A 20,323-nucleotide genomic window follows, 5' to 3' on the forward strand; every position below is an offset into this window, starting at 1 on the left:
AAAGTGTCAACTGAACCTTAGTCTTAAGAAACAGACAGGTTATATTCTATGAAAAATCAATTTATTACAAAATAAACATCTTCGTTTCTGTTTTGTAGTTTTTGTGATGCATTATCACAGAGTAATATGATGGATGATAACTGATAAAACTGTTACTGAGGTCAGTGTATACAACAGATCAAACTTAACTCTTGTCCTATCAGAGAACCTAATCTACAATACGGACCTGCAGGTACGAATTACATTTAAGATACGGATTTAAGTTATGTTTGATCCTTATGACTAGTATTAAAAATATAGGAAAGAAAACTGAACATGCAAAGCATATTTACAAAAACAAAACTGAAACAACAATTTAAAAAAAAGATGTTAAATGCTTTTCGCTCTTTACAAATTAGTATTAAAACCCCAAATTATTCTAAGCACAACACTGAAATGGAAGGTGACACTTTCAAATTGCATGCTGGAATTTTTTTTTTTTACAAAAACATTAATTTCTAAATAAGATTCATTTTTGCAAATCAGCATTCAGGACCTCAAAAATAAAAGCGCTAATAACAGGTACCAAATACATTTTTAAATATTGCGTACGATATCTTGGCAACATCAACTGTAATGTAATTGCAAGCCACAGCCAGTCTTTTCTAAGACTGTCAAAATGCAATTTAGTGACTATGTATGCTATGAGCCATTAAAAAAGTAAGTGAAAAAAAAAAATCTTTTTAAAAATGTGGTATATTTCAACAAACTAAATCAGTCGCTGTCAAATGTGAACTTTACATTGTGAACTTTAAAAAAGACTTTTTAAAATTCGAAAAAGCAGAATTTTCTGGAAAGTTGAGAAACCTTGTATAAAATAAAAATAAAAACTACACAACTGTGAACAGTGTAATGAAAATCAAGTCTTGTATACGATCTTCACCCTTGCTGTCCTTTTAAATAAGGCATTTTCTTCTCTTCACTTCATGATATCAACTGAAAAACAAGAAATGTACCCATTATAACAGCTTCTTATTGACCAATCGATTATAAAATAATGGATTATCACTTTGGAGGTACTTACACTTTTAACTGTAACCCGGATAAATTCCTTTCTGCTGGTCAGATCAAAGTCTGGATACTTGTCATAAACCTACAACAAAGAGGAAGTTCATAAGTTATACAATTATTTGGAAACTTTTCCTGCTGTTTGCGCATAATAACCATTCTCCTACATTTGATCTTTACTTGTTTTAAACAGCAGACTTAATACTTATCCATTTCTGGTCATAATTTGGAGACAATGAGCATATAAATCTTTGTGCCGTGCTGCTTATTCATAAGGCTGTAAAAATCGTCTGTGGATGAGAATCCATAGTAGTTGTAGTATTTGAGTTTATTGCCATATCAGCATCACCGGCTATTACATGGCAGATACATATGAAACATTTAACAACATAATATTATAAGTATAACATAATTAAAACAAACTTAGAAAAAAAAAGAAAAAAAAAAGCTTATGATATAAAAAATAATAAATAAAGAATAAAAATAAATAAGTGATGAGAATCCAAAACAAGGACTGGTGGGACGTTGTCCTGCTCCACTTCACAGACACTGCGTGAAAGGAGAATTTTAGAATGACGGGACACTCATTTATATGACACTTTATTCAACAGGAAGAACAGCTCGTCCAGCGCGTCATACGTCATTGCGCTATTTCAACGTCATTGCACATGCGCAGTCCTTTCAGTTTAGGTTTTCAATCCGATCAAGTGTTTACATGCCCTCTCGATCGGATTAGAAAAGGAATAAACCACCCCTTTCCATCCGATCAAAATTTCATTCTGATCGAAGGCTTTTCAGTCCGATTGAGCCATCAATCCGATTACTAACGGATTATTTGGTTGCATGTAAACGTAGCCATTGTTGAACACTGTTGATATTTGAAATCAATATTCTATTATACAGATATTTGTAAAACAAATTTCCATGACTTTTCCAAAACATTCTGGGTTTATTTATTTTTCAAAATCTTTTCCAGGCCTGGAAATTGTTATTTTAAAATTCCATGACTTTTCCAGGTTTTTCCTGACCGTACAAACCCTGCTCTCAAAATAAGCCATTTTGTCCCCGATAGATGCTGTGAAATAACATACTTGTCGGGTAATCTGCTTCATTGTAACTTCCTCCAAGTTCGCATCTTTCAGGAGATCCTGGATCGCCTCCTTCAACTGGTCATCAGTTGGTGGTTTTTTAAGCATCTTGATCAATGGCTGATCATCATCAGAGCTTTCACTTTCATCTGAAAGGAAAAATATACAGCATGTCAAACTCAGCACTTTGCAAAACCAAAGTGTCTAGTTGCAGTTTTGATATGATGCTAAGGGATTGCATGTAATTTAAATTCTAGACAAAAAAAAAAAAAAAAAAAGATTAGAGTTGAACTTTTGGTATTGCATCCGGAAGAATTTTCTGCATTATTACCCTTGATCTTGCTTGCCATCTTTTTCCTTCGGTTGCTGCTGCTGTCAGCTTTCTTGGTTTTAGGGACAGGCTTTGCTGGAGCTTTTCTCTTTGCCGCAGGCTTCTTGATTGTATAGAAAAAAGTTGTCAATTATGATGTCAGTTTTAATGCAATTATCAAATAGGTATATAACTGCAAGAAAGAAAATCAGTTGGAATAATGCAACACATTTCTGGATCATCAGCAGATCTGTAAATCTAAAGTGCTACAAATGTACTTGTTAATAGTGTCAAATACAATTTTGCCATTTCTGACAGAGGCGGTTCAAAACTCTTCAGAAAGATATAGCAGGTTTCGTTATCATCAAATTAAGCTTCAAATGAACTAACTGTTAATCAGCATTTCTGCTGATACAGGCCTGATTTAAACAGCATACTAAAACTACAAGCTCACATGAGCTTGAATTTATTTTAATTGTAACAAAATTTCAGAATTCAAAAATATTAGCAATAAGTGTTTGTGTCCAAACCTTTTTTACAGTCTTTTCTTCACGAACATCTTGGTCACTGTCATCTGATGAAGTCTGATCTGACTTTTTGTCAGATTTCTTTGTGGACTTCATGGTGGAAGATTTCTTCTTCTGGGGAGATTTCTATTGATTTATAGACAAAACACAAGTTTTGTTATTATTATAACAAAATTATTATTCAGCATTTTTGCTGACATATGCCTGACTCGCAGCATACAAAAACTACAAGCTCAAATAAGTATAGATGCACCGGTCGACCACCCATAAATTGGAACTTTTTTTTCTTTTTTTTTTCTATTTTGGCCTATCTCTATAACTGACTTGCACACAAACTGCACTGCAATAATTACCCAAATGTAATTTGTGTGGAAATATTGCAAAGTCTGTAAACAGGACATTATCACAGGCCAGAGACGGGACATGCTGAAGATGCAAGCAAAGAGTCATGACTGGTGCATCCCTACAAATAAGCTTGAATTTATTTTAACAATTTTAAAAGATATTTCAGAGTGCAAAAATATTACTAGTAGTAATTGTTTGTGTCCAACCTTTTTTACAGTCTTTTCTTCATGAACATCTTGGTCACTGTCATCTGATGAAGTCTGATCTGACTTTTTGTCAGATTTCTTCGTGGACTTCATGGTGGAAGATTTCTTCTTCTGGGGAGATTTCAGTTGATTTATAGACAAAACACAAGCAATGTAAACACAGTAAGACTGCCTATAGATGGTCTGAACAATAAAACCATAAATGTGGTTTATGGTAAATAATTTATGTTAAAATGTGGGTCACATTTCCAGTGTCAACTAAAACTCAGAAAGGTTCTGAAGGTGTCAGATGTAATTTTGCTATTTCTTTCAGAGGCGGTTCAAAACTCTTCGGAAAGATATAGCAATTTTCATTGTTATCAAATTAAGCTTCAAATGAACTAATTGTTCTTCAGTATTTTTGCTGACATATGCCTGACTTACAGCATACCAAAACTACAAGCTCATAAGTATAGATGCACCAGTTGACCACCCATAAATTGAAACTTTTTTTTTTTTTTTCATTTTCCAAAATGTAATTTGTGTGGAAATACTGCAACGTCTGTAAACAGGACATTATCACAGGCCAGAGACGGGACATGCTGAAGATGCAAGCAAAGAAATGAAAACACAGAGGCGCCAGCAGAGGAAATACTGTACCAGAGACCACAAGCTCACTGCTCACAATGGAAGAAAATTATAATTATTGAATTTAGGGTGGGGGTTTATATGAATGTATCTTTGAAGGGAACTGACTGTCTTCAGAAAAGAAAATGTCATCGAAACTTTTCCTCTTACCCCCATTTAATGCCTATTAAAGTTGTGTTTATAAGCACAAAAAAAATTGGCAATCTGAATCAGCCATGAAAAGTCATGATTGGTGCATCCTTACAAATAAGCTTGCATTTATATTAACAATTTTAAAAGATATTTCAGAATGAAAAAATATTACTAGTAGTAAGTGTTTGTGTCCAACCTTTTTCTTGTCTTCATGAAAATCTCGGTCACTGTCATCTGATGTAGTCTGATCTGACTTTTGGTCAGATTTCTTTGCGGAATTCATAGTGGAAAATTTCTTCTGAGGAGGAGATTTCTGTTGATTTGCAGACAAAACACAAGCAAATGTAAACACAATATGATTGTCTATAGATTGTCAGAACAATATAAATGTGGAGAATTTGTTAAAATCTTTGACCACACAGTGTCAACTATAACACCCAGAAAAGCAAAAGAAACATTTCACTCACTTCTTCCTCATCGCTGTCTTCTATAGGAGCAATATAATCTTTCCCTTTATCAGAAGATTTATCTTCACTGTCTTTATTTCTTTGACTTGCTGTGGCTGACTTCTCAGTGCCCTTACTGTTCTCTTTACTCTCTTCTTCATCATCATCGTCATCATCATCATCATCACTGCTGGAATCAGAGACAATGGGTTTGGACTTTCCACTTTCTACTTTTTTCTGTGGCTTTTTACTTTTGGATGAAGATTTTTCTCTTTTGGCATCTTTGGTCGTCTTCTTTTTCTTCTTTAGGACAGGCTGCAGAGGATAAACAGACAAAGTCATTGGTAAACAGCAAAAGAAAAACTCATCAGACATTTAATCTCCAGCAGTACATTGGCTGTACAGTGGCATTAAATGTGTATTGTTATTGTTCAGAGAGAAAGATCTCACCTTTCCTGAGTTGGTTGGCTGTACAAGAAATCTCATGATCCTCTCAGAAAGAACAATTTGCGTCCCAGTCCTCTCCAGATCAAGAGTCTGACAGATGGTTTTGAGCAGTCCCTTTTGAAGCCTGCCAGACAGACAAAAATCATTATCACACCCACTTTAAACCAATCACAACTTAATTATTGGACTTCACATCAGATGGAACTACTGATGGTTTTATTATGTACATGCACATGGCGTCACTTCACAAAAATAGCATTATTGTCCTAAAATATATACACACAGTATTTTTATTTATGAGTATGTGCCAATATTGTATATTTACTTGCTTCCAAATTGAATTATCAGCATTGGCCAGAATTCAAATATCAATGCATCTCAACCAAAAAATGTTATTAAGTTGAAGATGCTTCCTCTGTAACAGCTACATCTGTGAGTTATTTTTATAAAGTGGTGGGGACAACATCATCGGACATGGCAAAAATAATGTCATAATTTCTGTTTTCATGCCTTGATTAACCACAGTGGTGTAAAAAAAAAATAAAAAAAAAAATAATAATAATAATAAAAAAAAATAAAAAAAAAATAAAAATTATATATATATATATATATATATATATATACACACAATTATACACACACACAAAGCAGTTAAATAGACTTACTTTTTCAATTTCTCCACCTTTTTGTTGTAAAGGTCACTGTCCGGCCCAAAAGGAAATCCATTAAATAGCCGAAGATTTTTCCGCAGAGCTGATGCCTGTATGAACATTAATCAGCATTATTAAGTTAATATCAATCTGTAACATGTTTTTTTGGGCATTTGTTTGTTAAGCGAGTTCTCAAACTAAACCTTACAGTTCCCGGTCGATCATATACAATGTTATGCAGAGGTTTGAGCATAGGGACTTTAAGCTTTCCGATGGAGTGATTAATCCGTGCAATGTCTCCCAGTTTGTCACCTCTTCCCATACTCTCAATCTTCAGCTTTTCTTTCTGTCTACCCATTAAATCAAGTCTCTGGATGATTTTTTTCTCCCGTTTTCCTTCAAGAATTTCAGGTTCGACTGAAAAGACAATTACAAAAGGACAATGATGGTAACTTTTGAGTGGGCAATCCAAGCTTCATTTAATTTATGAGCTGATGACAATTAAATAAAAGCTCAATACAAAGTTGTTTCTTAACAGTAATTGACATCATGAATAACATTTCTTGAAAGAATAGATTTGGCATCTATTGTTGGTATTATTCAACTTACACAATTTGACTCTGGGTTTAGACTTGCTTTTGGGGTTTTCCGCTTCATCCTGCCCTGCATCATCAGATGGAGTCTTCTTCCTTTTCTTCTTCTTCTTCTCCTCCTCCTCTTCTACTTTTATGCTGTTTTCTTCCAGTAAAGGATCAGGAAGATCTTCTGTCTTGACAGCTTCAATTTCTTTACTCATGATTGGAATTTTTTCAGTTGATTCCTAGATTAGATAAAAGAACGGTGTTGTAATCGTCAAATTCAACAGAATACCATAGTAGTAGTATTACTTATATAATTTACATACACAAACGACACCTCTATTCATCGACGCATATCACATCAATGACAGTGAATGCACTGTTACTGCAGAACGAATTTGGCGCGTGTTTGTATCCCAGTTGTATAAGGCACAGACACAAACCTTTAGCATGCTAACAAACTATACAATTACGACCAAATGTAAGGTAAACTGATGAAAATGTAAGATATATATGCAAAGTGAGTGAAAATCAAACTTTTCAATATGCATGTGCTTCCGACTTAAAGCTTTTAGGCGGCGCGAAATTGATAGCACAGCAGACTAGCTTATTTGTCCCGCCTACTTGCTCACCAAAACACAATTATATTCCCTTTTGCAACAAATCATGACAAGACCTACCTTCGTGTACGTAAAAACACAACTTAGAGAAAAGTATACAGTTTATAAAACCTCAATAAAACCCATGCGCTCACACTTTAATAGATATACTCACTGTGTGTTGCTGCCTATTGGTGGTGATGTACGTGCGCAGTAAACATGGCGTTTGAAAAGAAAGGGCGGGCTATCACGTGACCACGCGGATAAATTCATATTAAAAGGACACAATTCTGTCATTTTTACACACCCATGTTTTCCAAATTATTATGACTTTATTTCATTGCATGGACCAAAGATCTAATTAAAGTGTATGGTGACTGAAGCTGCCTGTCAGTAACATGTTTAACATGTTCTCTAACATCTTTGTTACATGAGGCTGAGTAAATTCAATGTGTGGCATTAAAAAATGTTGGGACCACTTTATAATGTATAATCTTTCATTTAGGACCAGATACATACAAGTTCAGAAACAATGTCTGGAAATTTTAATTTAAATAGCCTATTTTCCATAAAATATATTTAAGAAATTATGTTCTCCCTCTGTAAAGGGAAATGTGTTTTTACATTAGTTTTTACATCTGATTAATTTGGTGGCAGCAATACTTTTACTAACAGCAGGGGGCAACATGGTAAAAGCTATTGTACAATGTGAACCAGTAAAAATAACATTTCGACAGTATACACTACATTTGGTGCATGCATCATTTGTCACATAATCACATTGCATGTTTCATTCAGCAAGTATTTTTTTATAATCATAAAAGTAGTTATTTAGCTTTTTTTTTTTAATTTGAGTAGAAACGTTAGCCTACATTATTAAGGACTGATATAAGGAATCGAGAAAAAACATGTTAAAGATCATAGCTAAATACAACACTGTACAAGTCTTCTATGCGCACAGCAATAGTGATAGTAAGTCAGAGTAGTTAAGTAGATATTCTATTCTGACCACATATCTCCTACCACACATTTATGATCCATCTCACCTGCTGATTCAGTAATTACTCATTCATTCATTCATTTATACATTCATTCATTCATTGACACATGGTCAGTTATGCAATTATGTAGGCCTGCAGTGAAATGAGCAATCTAGTAGATTGCACATTTTATCCAATGTTCAAATATACACTCTTAAAAATAAAGGTTCCAAAGGGGTGCTTTCACGGCTATTACATAAAATAACTTTTAAGATAACCTTTCAGTGAACAGTTCTTAAAAGAACCATTTTTTTTTCTTAGTGTGAAGAACATGTTAATAACCTAAAGAACCCTTTTCCAAAATAAAGAACCTTTTGTGCAATGAAAAGGTTCCATGGATGTTTAAAGGTTTAACCATCAATGTCAATAAAGAACCTTGATTTTAAGAGTATATTCTTTTAAAACCAGTCAGATCAACACCTGAGGTGTTTAAGAAGAGTTCTGTGATATGTTATGCTTTTACATTGCAGGTTTGCTAAAACCAGGGGCTGACTAACCTTAATAACCCACAGTTGTGTAGGCTACAGAAACGGCTACCGTGGTACAGTTGAGACACCCATTCTCTAAAGCTGCTAACCATTTACTGCAAATGTAATAAACGTTTAAAAATGTCAATTGTGATTCATTTGATTCCTTCTTCCTTTCCTTTTTTGCTTTTGTACCAGGGAAATGCCCCAGTAAGAGCTTTGTACCTTTTTTTTTTTTTGAGAGTTACGTATTCCCACCATATTCCCTTCACAGAACACTGATTATCAGGTTTTAGGCTATAAAACCCGAGTTTGATAAATTAACTTGCAGATGCATGTCCACTCTGTTCATACTACCCAACCATGGACTTTGTTTTGAAATGTGTGGGAAAAGTTATTTGAATCAAGCGTAGGTTTAAGGTCAAAGTTGACCCACCCACGACGAACAAAGAATAGTTTGCTTTTTAGGTGCTGCGCGTACGCAGGTGTAGATCTCGTGACCGCGAAGGCTTTGATTTTTCCAGATGATTACAACGCGTCTAATTTTTTTTTTTTTTTTTTTTTTTTTACTGGTTGTATTAAGTGTCTGGAGTGTGTTGCCTAGCAGCCTGAAAGTGTCTCCTGATTGGTTGATAGCTCGCACTCTCTCCGTTAAAACGCGTGTGGAAAGGAAAGGTGCACGAGAGCGCGTCAGAACTGTTCCGAACTCTCATGAACCTGTGAAACCTAGAGTTGCATCAGTTCTTCACTGTGAACATTTCGGATTTGAACATCACAAGGCGTTTGCATGATGTTCTTCAGTTTATCGACAGAGGATCAACATCTTTTGAAGTGGGAACAGACTAAAGAGCCAGATGGATCCAGCTCACCTCACACAGGCGCGCGTGCTTTCAGTGTAGGCTTATAGGCTGAAGGTGGGTGTCCAGAGTTACTGGTATTCCAGTATAATGTTCTTTGTTATGTATTTTTAGTCGTCAATAATAAATGTTGCATTTGTTTGTTTGCGACTTATTTAAATAAAGCTTATTTGAGTAGCATAGCCTATTAATTTATTCCAAACTAATTTTATTTCGTCTTCAGGTAACCTAATTGTAGATGGCGCATTTACTGTCTATCCGGCACTAAATAAGAAGATAAACCTAAATAGTGAAATAATTTAAAGATTGAGAGATTTATATTAGTTTAATTTGATCAAATTAATCGAATAAAATTTGTTGTTTAATTTGTTGTTATTACTAGCTACTTTAGATCCACAAAAACTCTTATTTATATTACCCACTGGAAATTGTAAAAATCGGACATTCTTGCATCCATTTCATTTTCATCTCAGAGAGGACAATGACTTCTTCTTTTTTTTCAACATAAATGTTTATGTTGTTAATGATGTAAACAGGACAAACACTTAATTCTAAGTTTACACTGTAAAAAAATATAAACCTAAAATCAGTTATTTTAAAATGTAATTCATATGGTAACATCTGCATTGACTGGTTTTATATAAATCTAATGTGACTGGAATAACCAAGTTTTTTTTAAGGATCAGATGAAACAGCAATGCCTGCATTCACTTTTTACAGTGTAGCACGGATTATTTATTTACAGTGGGTTGCTTTAAATGTAATAAAGAAAAATAAAACTATTTCAAAACAAAATTAAATTAAATGCATCGTTCCCTTTTGAAAAGTATTCTCAGTCTCCTCATTGTGCTCAGACCTCTTTACAGTTATCCCATTGGATCTTGTTAAAAACGTGGCTTTACAATGACCATCATGACAATATTACAGAAGAGCTTACCAAAGAGAATTAATGATTACAAGAATAGTACATTAGTTCAATTAATTAGACAGGCCAGCTAAAATATTTAAATCTCAATGCAGCTTTGAAGAAGTAGGACACTGCCAAAGGCTTCTTCTCCCTCCCACCGTGTCTGATGTCTGCCAGTGATGGCGTAAAAAGTGGAAAAAAATCATTAAGGGAATTTGCTCATTCAATACACAGAGCTTTCAAGTTGGTATAACACATATCCTACTGTATACACATACTTTCCAAACTGTCTTCTTATATCTAATAAAGTGCAGTATGTAGGATTAGTAGCAGATGAAGCACTGTATGTTATATAAAACACACACCTAGGGCTTCACACTACAATTAACCCTACTGTTTAAACCCAGAGTAAAGACAACTTTTAACCGTGGATTATGAAACTTTCCTTTCGAGGCATCAAAGTGAAACAACATGCTGCTTGAATGTAATGGTGAGTTGTTTTTTTTTTTTTTTTAACTCAGTGCTTTCCTCATTAATTATTCATGTGCTTTGTACAATTGTAGAAACTGAATTTCCAGCATCTGAAGAAAACAGTAAAGAAAAAAATATCGATATTGCAAAAGCATTAACTAGAGTGATGCGGAGACACTGTTTACAGAGATTTAAAGGGATAGTTCATCCAAAAATGAAAATTCTGTCACCATTACTCACCCTCATATCATTCCAAACCTGTAACTTTCTTTCCTCTCAAAAGAAGATATTTTGACAAATGTTTCGCCTGTTTTTGTATGTGCAAAACAACATTGGACCCCATTGACTTGCATGGAGAGTATGACAGAATTTTCATTTTTGGGTGCACTAATACTTTGAGATAACCAGATATATTTCTAGTTGTGTGTAGTATTAATATCATAAATGTAAAACAAGAACATTATCCAATGGTTCACTACAGTGTGAAATCTCAAAACCTGGCTACTCAAGCATATTTACTAAACCATGATAAAATATGAACAGTGTAAAACATGGAACATTATAACTCAGGATTTTGTTCACCCAAGGTTAATCGTGAGAAAATATCAAATATGTATCATTTATCATTTTACCAGCAGCCAAATCCCCATTATTATTGATACTGCTCTTTTCAGTCTGTCATATTAATGCACTTTAAATGTCCTCTTTTGTCTCTCTCAGGGCTCAACATCACCCAGAACAACATGATCACGGATTCATCAAGTCCGGCAGAGTTCTACGAGGACAACGCTTCACTGCTGTCCTTGGACTCCAGCGTATTCTTCAGCGAGCCCGCACTGCCGAGCGACAAACAGCTGGACTTCTTCATTATAAATGTCGGAGGTAGCCGCTATATCCTCTCTCAGGAACTTTTGGCCTCTCACCCAGAAACTCGCCTGGGCAAGCTGGCCCTCTCCAATCGAGACTCTGCTTTAGACCTGTGCGACGATGCGGATTTCTTGGAGAATGAGTTCTTCTTTGACCGCAACTGGCAGACTTTCCAGTACATCATGAACTTCTACAAGACAGGTCACTTACATGTTCGAGAGGAGCTGTGCGTGATCTCGTTCCTTCAGGAGATCGAGTACTGGGGCATCGATGAGCTCCGCATAGACAGTTGCTGCAGGGATAAGTACTACCGCCGGAAGGAGATGAAAGAGACGATGGATATTAGTAAGGATGATGAGATAATGGACAATGAGGAGGAGGACTTCACCGGAGCTTTGTGCCAGGACTTACGCCAACGCATCTGGGACCTCATGGAGAAGCCGGACTCCTCCAAGGCGGCCAAGACGTTTGGGACGCTGTCCATGTTCTTTTTGGTGGTGTCCATCGTGAACATGGCTTTGATCTCGCTGGACTTCACTATACTTGGTGCACCTATCATCTTAGATGTTCTTGAGTACATTTGTATTATTTGGTTCACCGGTGAGCTGGTACTCAGGTTCATGTGTGTCAGAGATAAGTGTAAGTTCAGCAGGAGTGTGGTGAATATCATTGACCTGCTGGCTATTCTGCCCTTCTATGTGACTCTGGCCGTGGAAAACCTTCATGGAGAGTCTACCGAATTGGAGAACGTTGGACGCGTTGTTCAGGTGCTGCGGCTATTGAGGTCACTCAGGATGCTTAAACTTGGCCGACACTCCACAGGTGATATACCAATTGAAACATTTCATATAATAATCATACAATACCCGTTCAAAGGTTTGGGGTCTGTACGATTTTTTTTATGTTTTGAAAGTCTCTTATGCTCAACAATGTTGCATTTATTTGATCAAAAATACAGTAAAAACATTATATTGTGAAATATTGTTACAATTTAGAATAACTTTTTTCTATTTTAATATATTTTAAAATGTAATTTATTCCTGTGATGTCAAAACTGAATTTTCAGCATCATTATTCCAGTCTTCAGTGTCACATGATCCTTCAGAAATAATTATAATATGCTGATTTGATGCCCAATAATTATTACTTATTAATATCATTGACAATCAAGAAACTTTTTCTTCAGGATTATTTGATTAATAGAAATTTCAAAAGAACAGCGTTTATTTGATTTTTTTTTTAACATGATAAAGGTCTTTACTGTCACTTTTGATGGATTTAATGCATACTTGGTGAATAAAAAAAGTATTTATATAAAGATTTATATAAAAAACAAATCTTACTGACCCCAAACTTTTGAAAAGTAGTGCACCTTGTTGTAATTAATTTAAGAAAAAAAAATGCAAACACACTTTGAGGAACAGACTGAAATTGATGTCATTTACTGAAAGTATTTGGTGCATCAGGCACTACACCAGGTTTGGCATTGCTACTCTCAAATCACTTAACTGACCGGTTTGAAAATATGTAACCATAAATAGATTTATTGACACATACAGTATAAGGCAAGATTTTCATCAATAAATGCTAAAACTTTAGCCTGCTTGTCACATGAAGCATCATACGTTGTTAGATGACATGACTTAAACTAGAATGTTAGCTAAAGCAAGCAAAAATTACACAAAAAAATTCTCAAAATTCAACATCATTTACATTTAAAGACGTAAGTTTAACTGCTGCCTTGAATGGAAGTATTGAAGTGGTCATGGAAAAATCTAAGTGGTGCCAAAGTCGAAACCTGTACTGAACATTTTGAATTTATTTAGTAATGAAGATGAAGAAAACTGAGCTGAAGCTCTGAAAACATAAAATCAAGTAGAAATGGAAGCATTTTTTTTTAGACTTTCTGTCTTTCAAACACACATTCCACCTGAACATTTGGGCATTTTAACACTCTATCGACTCGTCATGGACTCTCATCCTGGGGAATGAAATAATTCATGAAGATGTCAGTCTATTTTGGGGAGAGTGAGTAAATTTATTCATCCATTCATATTTTGACAGTATCCCATGGAGACTTAGAGGAAGATCCAGACAAACAGTTACCGAGCACAGACTTGTGGGTTTAATCTTGTATTTTTTGAAGGAAAGAATCTCTTTCTAAGATGCAGCCACAAAGTCATGAATAAATTAAACAACATGATCCAAGAGCTAAAAAAGGAGGGTAGTTGGGGAATTTGATGGGACTGGGGCTTCTCATGTTCTATCAACTTCAATATGGAAATGTAAAATAAGGAAAAATTCAAAATCCTTTGTTTGGGAACTAACTCCAAAAGTTTTTTTTTTTTTTAAATAGGGAAAGCAATATTTATTTTATTTTGTGGCTAAATAGCAGACTGAATTTTAATTTAAAGGGTCTCACCATAATTCTGTTTAGATTTAACACATTTCTAAGCAGACAATGTTGTGGCTCTGTTCTCAGGATAAATATCTGAAGTAAACACTGACAGATAATCCACAGAGGTGATGGCAGAGCCAATTTTCATATCCGTCACATTTTAATAATGGGGTCTCTCTTGTGTGCGGCATTCTCTGCCAGTCTGAAGGTGTTTATTCTCAGTAATAGCTAATCTGATCAGAAGACAAACCAAACAAAGGCAGACGGTCCCAATAGCCATAAACATAAAAAATGAACAGTGTTAAGACCAAACTGTGACACATTAGTCAAGATCAGCATGGAAATGAATAGAAAAATAATTCGATATCATGGTTTCGAGTGTTTTCCAGTGCATTTTCATTTTCTCAAAATAGAAACCTAGTTCTTCGCTAATACCTCAGACGTGGGTCAAGGGCCCATGAAAGCCAGCATGTTAATAACAAAATACGGTTTCTACTTCTAAAAATAAAAGGACATGCTTTGATACACAGAATAAGTAGGCTAGGTGTTGACTTTAGATGCTTGATGTTCTTTCTGTAAATGTATTCAGCAAGGCAGCTAAAAAAAGAATAAATAAAGCATTTCTCAAGAAGCCGTGACCGTGCCATTTTGGAGTGAGAAAGTGTAGCAGCTGTTCTTAGGTGCCTATATTTAAAGGCTAGAATATCTTGGATGATTTCATTACTGTTATATTACTTCTTGACTGATCCTTTGCGGGAAGATTCACACATCACACACTGGCAGATGCAAATTCAAAGGTTTAATATATACATTATGGGTGTAACGGTACACAGAAGTCACGGTTTGGTATAATTACCTTGGTTTTGGGGTCGTGGTTCGATACGAATTCGGTACAACAGGAAAAATCAACAAATCTCCAATGCTAGGTTTCTTTTCATTTATTTTGAACAGACAGTAGTGCAAATTATAGTTTTTCCACCTAGTGGCATATAGTCCCCCCTAGGTAGTTGGTACAGTACAGCCTCCTTTAGTGTATTAAGCACTAAGCAGTAAACAGTGCACTCTTGCCAATCCCCCAAGATTCCTGATCGCTTAAAATAAAAAAATTAAGGAATTTCTGATTTGTTACTCTTGATAGATTGACCAATGCTGCGCGGTAAAACGGCTGTTTTCAAACTTAAATGTTTGATTAACGTGTTGTGCGTAACCTATGGTGTCATTTTCTTTGCGCATGAGAGTTCATTAACATGCAGTGACAATGGCGAATACACAAAGTTCAATATTACGCTTTTTCAAGAAATCACAAATTGTGTACACTCACAATAAAAACAAAACATTGTGCTTCTGTAAAATAAGGGGGGAAAACAGGATGCTGCTTTCTGCCGTCCCGGTTTCCTTTCCATGAAGTTTGTCGATAGTGTCACAAAAATTTATCGAAAGGCTACTAGCAAGCTCTTGTGTGCCATCTGAACTCTCATTTTGGGTTGGTGCGTTGATTGTCTCTTCTTCTGCTCTTTCCTGTTGTGACAGTTAGCAAATAGCATTGCATTACAGAGTGCACCCCCTTCTGGACTGGAGAGTAGATTGTTTGTGACTGACTGTATAAGTCGTTTATAACCGTGATGTTCGGGATGAATACATGTACCGTTACACCCCTAATACATACACACATATATTTATATATATATACTAAAAAGAAGTTTTGATGCTGTGGGATCTAACCAATATAAGCTGACACAATGTACATTTCTCTGAAAGCTAGACCATGTCAGGTTTGGCATAGATGAAGCAGACAGACCAACAGCAGCATTACTACATAAAACACAGGCACTGACTTTTGAATCTACAATGAAATAGTACTTCTAGAGAGGATATTTAGCCATCCTTTATAGTTTTAACTTGTTTGCATATGGAAATCCGTTGGACACATTTACATCTATCACTTTAGAGAAGTTCATGATCTCTGTAGAACATTTTACACCAGAAATAAAATCATGCGGTCACTGATTCAAATTCTATCAACAGCATCATCTTATATGTTAGTAGGTACAGAAGTAATGTTTTGGCATGCAAGCCGTTCAGTAATCATTGGCTACACTTCAGTTGGTCAGTGGCAAATGGGGTCAAAGATGAAATTGTTTGAGCATCGTGTTAAAAAAAGAGTGACACAATATAACATGCTTAATTCTTTGTTACATAGAGTTCAATGCATTGGGGAAAGTTGACATGACACAAATTACCTGAAAATGCCATAATGATTTTCCTTCCCCAATTAATTGAGAGGCCTCTCCTTGTTCATGCTATTGTTCTAAGGTTAAAAAAAAGGTCCTATCCTCTTGGCATGCAGTGATAATGTTAAAATTAGGTCTGTTAATTTAACACATTTATTTACTGCACTCAATTATGAAAAATATTAAGAACTATAAAAAAAAATAACATGCACCTGAAAATCATGCACCCGATATGGAAGTAAAACAACCAATTTATTGACTTCTGAAATTACTTTTTACATTGAATTATTTGCAATTCATTTGATTATTTAATCAGAATGTTATGTATTTGATTGAGCCCTAAAATACAATTTATATTAATCTATAAATCTATTCTCTATTCATTCATATTAGTCTGAAGGCCTGTGCACACCACTTTTGACTGACTTTCTTCTGCGGAACACAAAAGAAGATATTTTGAAGAATATTGGTAACGAAACTGATTCAGTTCCCATTGACTTCCATTGTATGGACAAAAAATACAATGGAAGTGAAGGGGAACCAAAACTGTTTGGTTATCAGCATTCTTCCAAATATCTTCTTTTGTGTTCAGCTGAAGAAAAAAATGCATACAGGTTTGGAATGACAAGAGGGTGAACTATCCATTTAATGCATATGTTCATACCGACACGAATATTAGTTTTTTTTCTGAACGGCTATTTGAAAACATGTAAATATTGTTTGAGTTCTTTCTTTTCTGTGACAAGCGTGACAAGCATTTGTGTTAACGGGCCTTTAGATTAAGGAACTTTATCTTCTTTGTGCGTTCCTCATCAGGTCTCAAGTCTTTGGGCATGACGATCGCCCAGTGCTACGAGGAAGTAGGCCTCCTGATGCTGTTCCTTTCTGTGGGCATCTCCATCTTCGCCACAGTGGAATACGCCATCGAACACGACATGCCAGAGACCACTTTCACCAACGTTCCCAGCGCCTGGTGGTGGGCCACCACGTCCATGACCACAGTGGGGTACGGAGACATCCGTCCAGATACGACCCTAGGAAAGGTGATGGCCTTCATCTGCATCCTATCTGGCATTCTCATCCTTTCGCTGCCTATTGCCATTATCAACGAACGTTTCTCTGCCTGCTACTTCACGCTTAAAATGAAGGAAGCGGCGCTGAGGCACGGTGAGGCACTGAAGCGACTGACGCGCAACTCGGCCTCAGATATGTCGGCGGTAGGGGTGAACCTGCGGGACGCCTACGCCAGGAGCGTGCTGGAGATGCTGCGGTTGCAGGGGCGAGAGCGAGCCAGCACACGCAGCAGTGCAGCAGATCTCTGGTGGTAATAGTAGGCCTTCAAGCTGCCCGGAGAGAGAGAGAGAGAGAGAAACAGATTTTGTGGTATTTTAAGGACCACAAAACATTTAAAGGTGTCATATCATAAGGACTCAAATGTTTCTGATGTCATGAACCTGCAATTAATTGCAATCCTGTAACGATCTAATACAGCTGTTGCTCATTTTACATACAAATGGGGCGTTTTTTAAAGTCACAATGTAACATAGCGACAGATATTATCTGCGTCTGAAAACTTAGGCAGCCGACTTGCTGCTTCGCTGCCTTATTAGGCAATGACTTCTTAGCACAAAGGTACCTCACAAAACTGATTTCGGACAGACGTCTGAGGCAGCGTAATAGTTTAATGATCTACAGCAAAATAGAGTGAGCTTTGGTGAAAACTAAGCAAATATTTAATTTCTAAAATAGTAATTTTCACTAGAAGTGACATCAGAAGTGGAAAACGTTGGTCATTAACACACCAACCGCAACTTTCATACGCCATCTTTAAACCCCGCCTTTTTCTCACAATCGACTGCAAGCTCACATTCAGATCGGCCTCTTTCCAGTCAACAACTAATGGATAGAATCAAGTCCCCGCCATACATTGTTTTTTGTCTTAATAATCTGTTTCACGCGGATGAATGAGGCATTTATATAGCGCTTTCATATGTACTACTGTACACCCAAAGCGCTTTACAGTCATATCAGGGGTCTCTCCTCAACCACCACCAGTGTGCAGCATCCACTTGGCTGTCTGAAAGCTTAAAAATGCTGCTTTTGGAGGATGCATTCCAAGGTAGGAAGGCATCAAGGCACGTCCGAACCTGATGTTAGCTTCACTTCCTGAGATACCTTCATCTGATTGATTTTTGAAGGTAGCATAATGTCCTGTGCTTTCCATTCTGTGACAATTAAAGGTGCTGTAATGATTCGACGTCCAGCATACATCACCACCAGAGAGTCTGACGTTTCGCTGGAAGATCAAGTTATGACATTTTGATTTAAGATTATGAAGTCAAAAAATAAACGTAATTTAAAAAACAAAATATATACATGGGATGAATCGTTTACAATGAGCTCAATAACACGCATTTAGAAAATTATTTTTGATGCCAACTTTCAAGGCAACAGCAGCAAAAACAGACCATTTAACGAAGGGTAGAAAATGTTAATTATAAAAAATTAATTATAACTGTTATTATTAATTGTAAAAAATATATATATATATTGTTATTATAAATTATTTTTTTTCAAATGAACCTCAGGAGGCAAAAATATCAAAAACAAACATTTAATAAGACTTATTTAAAGGGGATGTGTGTGATTTCTGTAACACTATTGGCACAACTGAATTGCAAAAATAAAGACTTAATTCAAACAGGTTTCCCAAACGGTGCCATTGATTGGACAACAGTTACAGTAGCCCCACCCCAAACTCACACCATTGGTTGAATCAGTGTTGCTATGCTTATGCTGCTCAAAACAACCATAGCAATTCTAAAAGCATCACAGTGCCACGTTTTGACTGAATCAAGTCAATCAACCTTAAGCGCATTAATCCACATTGAGAAGTATTTTAATGCAAAATTACACTTATCAAAATGATTTTTCAAAATTGCTACATGTCTGTTCTGTTTATATTTGTGCAACTTATTTAATGTTGAATACATGTAATAAAATCTGTCTCAATTTTCTCGTTTGGGTACTTTTTGGTTTACATTTACATAAGAGCAACACTTTTCCCTGTGACTTGTTGAACCTTTTAAAATATCACAAATGGCCTGAAGATTACAATGACCTTGTAAGACTCAACAGGTCTGCTCAAATATGCATGGCTTATTTGAAACATTGCTCTGTTACAGTTGCAGCTAGACATTCGGAGCTTAAAAGCTTAGAGAGAATCAGTCGCTCCACTGGGCACAGCTAGACAGTAACAGTGATTTGCACTGCAGGAATATGTTATTATATGACAAGACACGACATGTACTTGGACAAGCCTTAAATCTACATTTCAGTGAAATGTATCGTAAGAAAATAGAAGGAATAAGCTTTCATCCAGATCCAGATAACTAATCCTGCTTTGTTTGTGCTAGAAAAATTAATGATACTGTCCTGTAAAAATACTGTAAAAATTGGCTGTCCTATTGCTTTTATTTGTGAGGAATGTGTAAAAAATGGTGGGTGGGATATGTAATCTTTTAGGTTGAAATTAATAAATCAATGAAAAGCCACCATGACTGTGAGAAAAAAAATTACCAGGCTTGCTTCCCTAACAAATCCACTGAATCCAAGCTGAATGCTAAATCCACAGCCAGGAGATATGTCGGATTTGTGCTATTTCTATCTCTTGTGCCTTCTGAAAACTTTCCAAGTGAACAAGAATACCTCCTCTCAATCTCTTACCAAATATCAGACTATGAAAGTGATGGTTTTCAGGACATTTAAATTTTAAAGGATACTGGCTCAAACTCCTGAGCGTTGAAGATATTTAGATACCTTAAAGTCCAACTGAAATCAAAATTGACCCTATTTACTTTGTTAGCACATATTACTAGTCTTGTGGTGAACAATTAATCCGTGCAAGTTAATACACAGAAAAAAATTGTTTGCCGTCGTAATCTTTAATCAAAGTCTGAAAAGTCTGGAATGGCGTTCCTTCTCTGATGACGTAGGTTTGACGGCTTGGTTTGGGAAACGCTTAACCACTCCCCTCAAACCGTTAGTCTGTTATGAGCAGAGATGGAGAGGAGGAGCGCTAGA

General features: G+C 35.9%; 2 protein-coding genes across 4 annotated transcripts; one reads left to right on the top strand and one right to left on the bottom strand.

Moving 5' to 3' along the window:
- Positions 1-39: 39 nt before the first annotated feature.
- On the bottom strand, positions 40-7,237 carry dek (DEK proto-oncogene). Its single transcript, XM_084088757.1, has 13 exons — positions 7,178-7,237; positions 6,435-6,645; positions 6,034-6,242; positions 5,841-5,935; positions 5,179-5,299; positions 4,750-5,043; positions 4,479-4,595; positions 3,524-3,634; positions 2,976-3,098; positions 2,467-2,569; positions 2,139-2,284; positions 1,064-1,132; positions 40-975 (listed from the first exon to the last, which is right to left on the bottom strand). The coding sequence occupies exons 2-13, from the start codon at positions 6,619-6,621 to the stop codon at positions 964-966; spliced, it is 1,587 nt and encodes a 528-aa protein (XP_083944883.1). The 5' UTR covers positions 6,622-6,645; positions 7,178-7,237; the 3' UTR covers positions 40-963.
- A 1,364-nt stretch (positions 7,238-8,601) lies between these two features.
- On the top strand, positions 8,602-19,250 carry kcnv1 (potassium voltage-gated channel modifier subfamily V member 1). 3 transcript variants are annotated; one of them, XM_084088049.1, is made up of 4 exons: positions 8,602-9,423; positions 10,681-10,763; positions 11,465-12,433; positions 17,057-19,250. In XM_084088049.1, exons 2-4 carry the CDS (start codon positions 10,745-10,747, stop codon positions 17,566-17,568), a joined length of 1,500 nt encoding a protein of 499 aa, XP_083944175.1. In that variant the 5' UTR covers positions 8,602-9,423; positions 10,681-10,744; the 3' UTR covers positions 17,569-19,250. The 3 variants fall into 3 exon arrangements, with proteins under 3 accessions (XP_083944175.1, XP_083944176.1, XP_083944177.1); XM_084088050.1 differs by having other exon boundaries at positions 10,727-10,763; XM_084088051.1 differs by lacking the exon at positions 10,681-10,763.
- The last annotated feature ends 1,073 nt before the right edge of the window (positions 19,251-20,323 follow it).

The sequence above is a fragment of the Abramis brama genome (genome assembly GCF_963993115.1).
Source record: "Abramis brama genome assembly, chromosome: 17".
NCBI classification, from domain to species: domain Eukaryota; kingdom Metazoa; phylum Chordata; class Actinopteri; order Cypriniformes; family Leuciscidae; genus Abramis; species Abramis brama.